This window comes from Histomonas meleagridis, assembly GCF_020186115.1.
Source record: "Histomonas meleagridis strain 2922-C6/04-10x chromosome Unknown contig_6, whole genome shotgun sequence".
NCBI lineage: Eukaryota > Parabasalia > Tritrichomonadida > Dientamoebidae > Histomonas > Histomonas meleagridis.
In genome coordinates, this window is record NW_027150902.1 from 927,981 (window position 1) to 937,987 (window position 10,007).

Sequence of the window (10,007 nt, forward strand, 5' to 3'; positions counted from 1 at the left end):
AAACTTCGATTTTCAATATGGGTGATAAGCTTTTGTATAAATCATCGGTTGATTCATATGCTTTACATATGTAATCACTTGAAAGTGATTTTAGCACTATAAAACTGTAACGGAAAACGCCGTTTGGATTTTTTTGTTTGTTCCGGGCGATATTTTCCCCATTATGACAAAATCAAATGGTTTATGGCATTTATAATGTTGTTAATAAGAATATTTTTTTTAGAACAGGTTTAATAATTCTATTTATATGTCAACAATAATCATAGGATTGTTCAACAGTCCTTCGAACTTTTCTCATATATTCTTGTTTGTCATTCCTAAAAGTTTTGGCAGCATCAAGGTTTTCAGGTGATTCACAATTTGGATCTGAAAGCATGGAAATAACTGAAATAAGAATAGATTCTACAGTATGAATTGGAAGCCATCTTTCGCTCCTATCTTCGTACTCGAAGACATCGTTGCCTGGTGGGTGCAAAATAGAAATACAAACTTCACCTGTTTCTCTGATATTTGGATGATACATTGGACAAATAAATCTCATTTTGGGGGGATTGAGTGGATAGTCTTGAGGGAACTCAAGAATTGCAGGGAAAAGACCACCTTCATAAGGTGTTCCTTGAGGACCAATTAATGTGACCCTCCATTTAAAAATGTCATCATTTACCAATCCAGCCGAGAAACCGGAAGACGGATCCTGTTGAAGAGCTTTGAGTTGCTTTTGAAGCAAAACAGAGGCTGCAGACATTGTCTTCCTAAAGGTGATATGGTCACTTCCATCCTTTTGAGCTTAAAAAGTTCAATGTTATCGGGCGCAGACCGTTATGAACAATAAATAATTTTGAATACTTTACAAAGATGATGAATCGTGGAAAAATTCTTTATAGAATGTACTTAATGGCATTATGAAATTTTTTGTGTATTACTCATTTATTAAGATATTGAAGAAATAAGGTTTTTGTTTATTTTTACTTTTTCTTCGCATATATATTTACAATCAAACAATGTACCACTGATAACAACACATCGCACTGAAGCTGAAAATATATCGTGTGATAAAAAAATATTCATTTTTTAAATTTTGACTGCACCTCTTATATAATATAATAATATTTTCATTCTTTTAAGCATATAATTTGTAATATCAATTTTGAACACAATAATTTGTAATGCAATTAACAATAATTTATTAATTGTAACACTCTGAATGAAGAAATGTTATAACATTTCAGCAAAAAAATATAACAAGGCGCGTTATGCTGTCGAAACACGATTGCCAAAATCCACACCTTCATGTGTATCCATTTATGGACTTTTTGCTGCGAAGACACGGCTCAACTCGTATCTGACGTCCATTGATGGTGGCATCTTGAAGATCATTGATGGCTTGTTGGGCATCCTGCTCATGCCGGAACTGTACAATTCCATAACCGCGTGAAACTAATTGTCCTTGCGGATTTATGTTGGTTGGAATCTTGCAGGAAATGATGTCACCAAAGTTAGCAAATGCTTCATGTAATTGTGAAACTTCGATTAATGGATCAAGACCCTTAATGATAATCTTACCAAGACCCCTCCTCCTGATCCTTTTGGTCTCTGCATTTGCAATAGAAATACGAATTGGTTGGCCATCGAGCTTTACATAGTTAAACTCAGCAATGGCTTTCTCAGCCATTTTACATGTTTCAAAGGTGATGAAGGCAAAAGCATATGGACGACCATCACGATCTTCACGGTACTTAATAGTAACTCCATCCGGAATAATCTTTCCAGCCCCTCTGAAAAGATCAATAAGGAAACCTTTTGTTACAGGGATCTCACGACTTTCATAGTTCATAGGGAGATCTTCAACATAGATTGTACAATATTTTGGAGCATCCATAAAAAAATAATTTTCGTTGTAAAATGAATTTGAATTCATTCAAAATTCAAAGGAATAGTGTCAAAATATTTTTGTTTGGTAAAATGTCACATTGAGCCATTCGTTTTTAAATGATAAAAAATAATTAAATATTGCAGCTTGGTCTGGAGCAAAATCTTTACTCAGAAAAACTTAAAACAAACTTTGTACAAAGTTTTTACTGAACAAAGCATCCGCGATGGTCATTGTTTTTTAATGAACTTTCGATGTTTTTCTTTATTTGGTAAAGTGCAATAATTGATTCTGTAATATTAATGTTATTCATTGCTGATATCTCTCTGTAAGGCACATTTAAACGATGTGCAAGCTCTTCTCCTTCTTCTTTGCTGATAACACGATTTTCAAGATCACATTTATTGGCACAAATGATTATTGGGATATTGTCGGCTGTATCTTTTGTGATTTTGTTATAAATGTTCTCCACTGCTTCGAAAGAAGATCTAATATCTACGGAGTAAACAATGAGAAATCCATTATTGGTTTTAATGAAAAGATCATAGAGTCTTATAAAATCAGAATTCCCTGCTTCAAAGTGACTAGCAAAAACATCTACCGACTCATTGTCAATAATAAGTGTTCGATTGCTCATATCTTCAACTGTAGGATGGTAATCACCATAAAATTTTCCAACACGAAATTGATTGCATATGTTTCTTTTTCCTGTAAACTTTTCACCAACAATGCCAACGTTGAATATTTCTGTTTGGTTTTTCAAAATGTCTATGATTAGTAGCTCTGAACTGAAATCAACCGATTGTTAAGAAACGTATCGTTTTGCCAGAACGATATGCTTTGAATTCATTGAAACATCTTGACACACTGTTCAAAAATTGACAGATTAAAACTGAGACAGGGTTAAATTTTTGCAAAAATTTTGACTAACTACAGTCAATTCCTTTAAATTTTCATGAGAATATTTCATTTTATAATCATTTACCATTTTGATTATATAGTTTCCTGGAATAACATCACATTGTATATTATATTTTATTAAAATTAAAAGTCATTTTATTTTCACTTTTTTTTAAATTAATTTTGAGAAATTTCGAAGTGCTAAGATTTTTTAAAATTATCAGTGCCTTCCAAGAACACACAATGAATTTAGTTATTTAGTATATGAAAATGAGAAATTGTTGAATTTCTTCTCAAATTTGATCAAATCACAAAAATTGAATATTTTACGCATTGTAAAGTATTGTAATGACAAAAAGTGATTTATCTTAAAGTCAAATATCTCAAATTCATATATAACAGTGAGGTTGATTTCGTTTGCATTAATTGCAACTATAAAATTCAGAATTAAAATTAAAAATAAATGGTTTTCTTGGTTAAATGACTCCCTTTTGCGGTTTTAATTATTTTTTGAAGAAACATGAAATGCTCCAAAATTTCCTGAAAAGTTGAATCGATTACATAAAAGTGACTTATAATTAGTACATTTTTTTTTTTTTTTGCTTCGATTAATATTTTTTTCTCTATATGCCTGTTATTATTATATGAAAAAAATTGAGCGTTAGGACCCTTTTTAAGGGTGGCGTCCAGGTACGATCAAAATCAATTTTTTCAATACTTTAGAAAAAACATGTTTTTGTTTTTCATATATCTCAATGTATCTAATAAATTTTAAAATTTCTTGTTGATCCAGAAAATAATACTACATGAACTTTAAGTTTATTATGTTGTTTCCGAAAAAAGGAAGAAAAAATAAATTAATACAAAATTAATCAATATAATATAGAAACCAAATTATTGTAATTTTTTTGATACAAGCATCATATGGTATTATGTTTTATAGTGCTAGAAATCAAATAAATTAAAACAAAATCAAGAAACCCACAAAATGAAAAAAATTAAGTAAGTCTGTTCAAAGTCAAAATATTTCGATGATATTGAGTGATTTATGATATTGTCAAAAGATTCTGACAAAATAAGCAAAAAAGTAATAATTATGTGTCACCCTAGACTTGAATTTTTGATTGATGCTTTTGGTTTTTGGCTTGCAATATAAGAGAAAGTGATAGGGCGCCAGTGGTTTTATGCAAAAAATGCTCATTATTATCATTATTAATTTGATGTTTTACAATCGGACGCGTCCTTAAGAGTAACAGTTGTATTTGATTCTGCCAGTTTCATCTTTTAGACAATTATAGCATTTACCAGAATATTCTTTATATATGAAATGAGTTCGAAACACATATATGTAATAGGCTATTTGATGTGAAATATTAAAAAATAAAAGTAGAAATTGAATGAATTTAGAAAACTGCGGGAGCGACTGAAGCGATCTTTGGCCAAAGTTCTGCACATTCTTTAGCAACTGGACCTGTAATTGCTGAACCTTTCATTTCACCCTTATCATTGATAACAACACCTGCGTTATCTTCGAAGCCGATGACAACGCCATCCTTACGACGCCATAATCTCTTTTGGCGAACGATAACTGCGCACATAACCTTCTTACGAAGTGTTGGCTTACCCTTCTTGATTGTAACAACAATGAGATCGGATACAGTAGCAGCTGGGAGTCTGTTTAATCTTCCCTTATGACCACGTTTTGAAATGACAAACATTGTTTTAGCACCTGAGTTATCAGCGCATTGTACGACTGCGCCAACTGGTAAAGCGAGTGTCATAGCGAACTTTGTGCCTTGTTGACCTGTGCGTCCTCTCTTTGACATGATCGAAAAGGAAGCGGTTATGACAGCCACACAAATTGAGGAGCGGCCGTTTAAAACCGTTTCCATATTCTTTCTCTTTTGTCTGTTTTCATAATCCATTGATCACTTTAAAGCGAAATACAAATATTTTTCAAGAAATGTGAATGCTCCCTGACAAGATCTCGCCATTTTAAAATCAAAAAAATTTATTATTATCATATTTTAAGAAATTCTATAAATTTTTTTAAGCAAGAAAATATATGATTTTATGTTTTTTAGGCTATTGTAACTGTTGAGTACAATAAAATTTATTCATGATATGAATATGAATTTCATTTTTTTCAATATCAAAAAAATCATTGTTCAAAACTAACAATTTTATAAAATGTCTTTAGTGTTTATGTTTCAAGGATTTGGTGAATGTTTCATAATTTCTTTTTATCGGGTATTTTGTAAGTGATTTTTTATCGTTAAAATAAAGTATTCAAAATAAGCACGTTTATTATAAAGCAGAAGCGTTGAGGAAATAAGTTAACGAAATCGATGATGAAACATTTGATGGAACTTCGAAATGCATTCGAATGTACTTTTTATCAACGATGTACAGTAACGCAATTGTTGGTAAAACCGAATGTATTTTCAATATTTTGATGAACTTCTTAAGATCAACAAGAACACTGCAATCCTCTCCTTTTGATAGCTCGTCGTCTTCTTCTGATTGTAATTCAAAGAATGTTGTTGAAACGATAACAACTTCATTTTCAACTTGAAGAATCAAATTCGTTCCTCCTACTTCACTATTATGCACTATTGAAAGCGTTATTTGGTTGCTTATGTTTTTTGCTTTCTTACACCAATCCATTATTGATTTTATCGGTGGAAGACTGACGCACATTGAAGCAGGCTCCCAATTTGGTTCTGCATATTGTGAGATTGCGCTTGGAATCAATAATAATATTGGAACACGTTGCTCTAATTGTTTTAATGCATCAAGACTTTTATGTGTGAATTGCAAAAAAATGGTGTCTCCATTCCTTGTTAAGAACACTTGAATAGAAGGGCTTGTTTCTAGTATTAAAGCTTGTGCAAATTGAGATGGTGATAATTTCATCGAAACAGTGTTTGAATTCTTTGATTGAACATCATACTTATTGAAGCACGCAGCAACCTCGCAACCAGCCCAAACACCAATTTGTGTTGAATCATGTGGGATGCAAATAGATAAAGATCCTTCTGAAAAATGAAGAACGATTTCACCACTTGAAGAAGGAAGTGCTGAAACTAGTTTTGCTAATACCTCAGTCGAAATCTCAGCTGTAAGACGCATTTGTGAACAGTGAAGTTCATCGATTCACTTTCATCTGACACTTTTGTGCTTAACGGTCATTCACCAGTGAATTTGCTTTTCTCCAAATTCTTGATTATATACAATAATAAATTTATGCACACCAAAAGAACCATTTGCCAAAACATTCATCAAAGTTTTTAAATTTGAGATTTTGCACATTCACTAATGATCATTTTCAATAAATTTTGTGATTTACTGTTACATGAATTCATTTTTTTTTTTTTTTTTGTTTAAAATACAAATAAGTGTATTATTTTTTATTTTTATTGCAATCAAATCACATTTCAATATTTATTTGTTATTTATGACGATAGAAATTTGTATTTTAGTAACGGTTTTGATGCATCAAATTCTTTGATGTGATAATTAAAATTTTCCATTATGGATCTATAACATTACAAACTTCATCAAAGTATTCAAGGTCAGCAGCATTATTATTAAACCAATTAACAATATTGCTCATATCCAATTTCTTTGTGTTACCATTTTGTTCTATTAATTTAGATAAACAATATATTAAGTCACATCTAATTTCATTATCCAATTTTTCATCATTTATCGCTTTGTAATACACATCAAACAATTTTGATGCACTAAATCCGCACATAAGTAATGTTTCCAATGCCCATAATCTTTGTTTAATTGGTTTCTTTCCTCTTCTTTCAGCATTTCTTTGATGTGTTTCCAGAATTGGAACCAATATATATAAGTCCATAACATTATTATTTATACCAATGTTATCAGCCATTCCAACAATTATTTGTTGTATTGCGTCAAGTTTTAATTCCGAAAATTGTTCAACTAAAAGATTTGTCCAAACAGAAGACACAACATTTGTCTTATCAACTTTAGCTATTGGATAAAAACTTAAAATCCTTAAAACTATATCCCAATATCCATTTTCACAACAACAATCAAATAGTTTCTGTGGAGAATCGATCATTACGTTATCATTTAAACCAATTTCTTTCCGTTTCATATAATCAATTTGTGATTCAGCAGTTTGAAGTAATATTTGCGCTTCTTTTAATAATGTTGACATACCTGTACCACGTGCAATTGCTACATCTTTATTTAACAATTTAATTCTTTTTGTAATTGTCATTATCTTTTCATTCTTTATATACAAAAGTAATTGTGAAGCAGCAATTGCATATTCTTTATGTTGGAAATAATATTTCCATAAATATTGTGGCGCATTTTCCTTAAGATAATTCTCTAAATCGGAATTCGTTTGTAAAAGCATTTTCCTTAATCGAGAATATTTATGGGAATTCTTATATTTCGAGTTTGAATTCATAGGAAATACTTCACGATAAAGACATAAATGAAATAATTCATCATTCGATTTGATCATTTCTTCAAAGACATCTCTTTCATCAAGGATATCAAAGACATAGTCATAACATTCACGTCTCTTATAATATTCATTTTTACCTGTATCATCATCATCGTCACCTTTCTTATTAATTTTTTCTTTATACCAACGAATCGCATGTAACATTGGATCGACAACACGAGCCTTTTCTAATGATATATCAAAAATCCCTTTATAATATTCGAATTTCTTTAATCGTTGACATATTTCATCAAGTTTTACATATTCACTTATATTATTAATTATTATATTACATATGTTTTCAAGTTTAGTTTTATCAGGTGGATTCTTTAATTTACGTAATTCTTCTAACGCTTCAATTATTTTAGAATCTTTCTCCGAGAAAAATGTTGGACATTCTCGATGAAGTTGTTTAGCAAAGTTATCATCACGTTTAGGGCCATTAGGACATTTAAATAACATAACTGCAAACTCTCGTAATGCCATTATTAAACTATGTAAATCAGAAGATATAAATGTTTGACTTAATAGTCGATCAAAATATTCTTTAGGGAAATCTTTAAATGCTTCAGTTATAATACTTTTCGATTGTTGCTTAATTATTTCAATGAATTTTAATGCTTCGATTATTATCTTTATAAAGTTATTTAACATCCCCAAATATTTATTTGATTCTCTCGAATTCTTAGGCTTTTGAACATTATTTTGTGTTTCGGCATTAATCTTTTGTAAATATTTCTTTATAAGTTCATTTAAAGAAATAATTTGCGACAAAAAATTTTGTGGTAATTCATAATACAATGGATGAACATGAAACTTTTCAAACGTCTTTTGGAAAATAGGCGAATGAAATATAGGAAATAAAAGTCGTGAAGTAACTAATAGAAATGCATTTGATGATGGAGGCCTTGACATTAATTCTGTTTCCTTTTGATTAGAACATTGTATTAACAATGACAATGATTGATTATGTTCTCTTTCTGGTGACTTAATTGCCATTAATATAATTGCTGCTAATGATTCGTCGTTTTTATTATATTCATTTATCCATTTATGAACATCTAATGCATAATTACCTTGCGATTTATGGAAGATACGAATTAAACATTCAACCGGCGATGAGAAAGTAAGTTTGAAGACTCCTTCATTAGTCATCAAATATCCTGGTGAAGGTTTCATTATATATTGCCATAGAAACTCATTGTTAAATAACGACAACTTATGTTGGTTAATATATTCATTATTAAATGTATTAAAATTACGCTCAAATGATAATGACTTCGATGAATTTAAATTGATGATCATGATATCTTCTGGAGGATTCATTATAGCGATATGTGGTGAACATGAAAATCGAGTTATAGCTATAAATGTCCTAAACATAAATATAGTATATGAAAGTGAATAATGCGCATCTATAAGTTCTTGTCCTTCAAAACATGATGGACCTTTCCGAATTTGTAAGTGGACTATCTGTTGGGACTTCGGTGGTAAGAAAGAATTTATTGGCCCAAAGAAGAATCGTGAGCCGTCACGTGTAAATGCGATGAATCTGATATAACGTGACTCTGTCATTGGAACAGAAATAACTTTACAAAAAGTTACATTCTCTGCCTCAAAAGTCGACAATTTGTATATCTTATTGGAATCAACCGCAAAGAAATGAAGACATGAACGATCAGTAAGCAAAGTGATGTAATCGACTTCCTCTGTGAACTGACAAACCGAAATCTGGACGATAGAGCCTTTTGAAAAGGGGACCGTTAAGAAGGATTCGCCGATAAAGGAAGGAAGTAATTTTTGAAGGCCATTTGTGGTTCGATCATATTGTCGAGCTTCACATTTACCAACTTTGATTTTACATAACTTACAACGGAATAAGTAAGCGTTACCTTTTGAACTCCCTAAGTATATTCGGCCGCTATCTGAAATTGCAATTGATGTTGGTCTGAATGAAAGTTTAGTTTTGATTTGTGACCCTTCATATTCGTCATATACTTTCTGTCCAACACATGGGAAAATTGTTAATTCTGATGATGTAGCAACAGTGATAATATTTGTTACCTTTTTAACAAAAACAGTTTCGTCAGGCTTCGGAATGTGGACATTAGAATTAATATTACCGCTCGCTACGCAACAAATAAAATCATTAAAGTCGATGACTTTAACATTATCATAATCTTCAAATGGCCAAACGTAAAGGGCCTTATCTATGATACAATAATGCGAACTTATTTGTGTGAATGTTCCCATTAATACCCTTTTGCTCGATTTATAAATCGCTTGCATAATGCACTCGGGATACTTCTTCACATTCGTCATGACGCAGAGGTCAGACGGCTCTTGTATCTGATTGTATCTCTCATCGACATATTCATCTTCCGGCTGTAAAAGTTCGAAAAATTCCGGAACGTGTCTGTCCCTTTCATATATTTCATTGATGTCTGAGATTACAATGTCTTCGTCATAACGGAATTTTGATCTGTTTTTGTTTTTGGTCTGCATTTTTGAATAAACGGTCGATTTGATGTGTTTATGAAATGTTATGTAAAAATTTTGTTCCACATGTGATTGAATGTTTTACATGATCGTTAAAATGTTATTAATACTACCAAAAGCATTTAATTGCTGAAACAAAGTTGGCTGCGGTATTGGTTTCTTTATTGATTCTGGTTGTTTTGAAACAGGAGCTGAGGAAGCAGAAGGTGGTGGATGCGTAACATTATTAAGGTGTTGGTTACGCTT

General features: G+C 31.1%; 5 protein-coding genes across 5 annotated transcripts; all 5 read right to left on the reverse strand.

Annotated features, from left to right (window-relative positions):
- Window positions 1–250: 250 nt before the first annotated feature.
- Window positions 251–745, reverse strand: GO595_008124 (Ubiquitin-conjugating enzyme E2 G1; the record flags this gene model as incomplete). The annotated part of the gene is made up of 1 exon (XM_067921664.1): window positions 251–745. The coding sequence occupies one exon, from the start codon at window positions 743–745 to the stop codon at window positions 251–253; it is 495 nt and encodes a 164-aa protein (XP_067771958.1).
- A 543-nt stretch (window positions 746–1,288) lies between these two features.
- GO595_008125 (Polyadenylate-binding protein) lies at window positions 1,289–1,879 on the reverse strand (the record flags this gene model as incomplete). Its single annotated transcript, XM_067921665.1, has 1 exon — window positions 1,289–1,879. One exon carries the CDS (start codon window positions 1,877–1,879, stop codon window positions 1,289–1,291), a length of 591 nt encoding a protein of 196 aa, XP_067771959.1.
- A 2,294-nt stretch (window positions 1,880–4,173) lies between these two features.
- Window positions 4,174–4,596, reverse strand: GO595_008126 (60S ribosomal protein L23; the record flags this gene model as incomplete). Its single annotated transcript, XM_067921666.1, has 1 exon — window positions 4,174–4,596. One exon carries the CDS (start codon window positions 4,594–4,596, stop codon window positions 4,174–4,176), a length of 423 nt encoding a protein of 140 aa, XP_067771960.1.
- A 481-nt stretch (window positions 4,597–5,077) lies between these two features.
- On the reverse strand, window positions 5,078–5,902 carry GO595_008127 (Hus1-like protein; the record flags this gene model as incomplete). The annotated part of the gene is made up of 1 exon (XM_067921667.1): window positions 5,078–5,902. One exon carries the CDS (start codon window positions 5,900–5,902, stop codon window positions 5,078–5,080), a length of 825 nt encoding a protein of 274 aa, XP_067771961.1.
- Window positions 5,903–6,302: 400 nt separating this feature from the next.
- Window positions 6,303–9,767, reverse strand: GO595_008128 (nuclear pore complex protein; the record flags this gene model as incomplete). The annotated part of the gene is made up of 1 exon (XM_067921668.1): window positions 6,303–9,767. The coding sequence occupies one exon, from the start codon at window positions 9,765–9,767 to the stop codon at window positions 6,303–6,305; it is 3,465 nt and encodes a 1,154-aa protein (XP_067771962.1).
- Window positions 9,768–10,007: the final 240 nt, after the last annotated feature.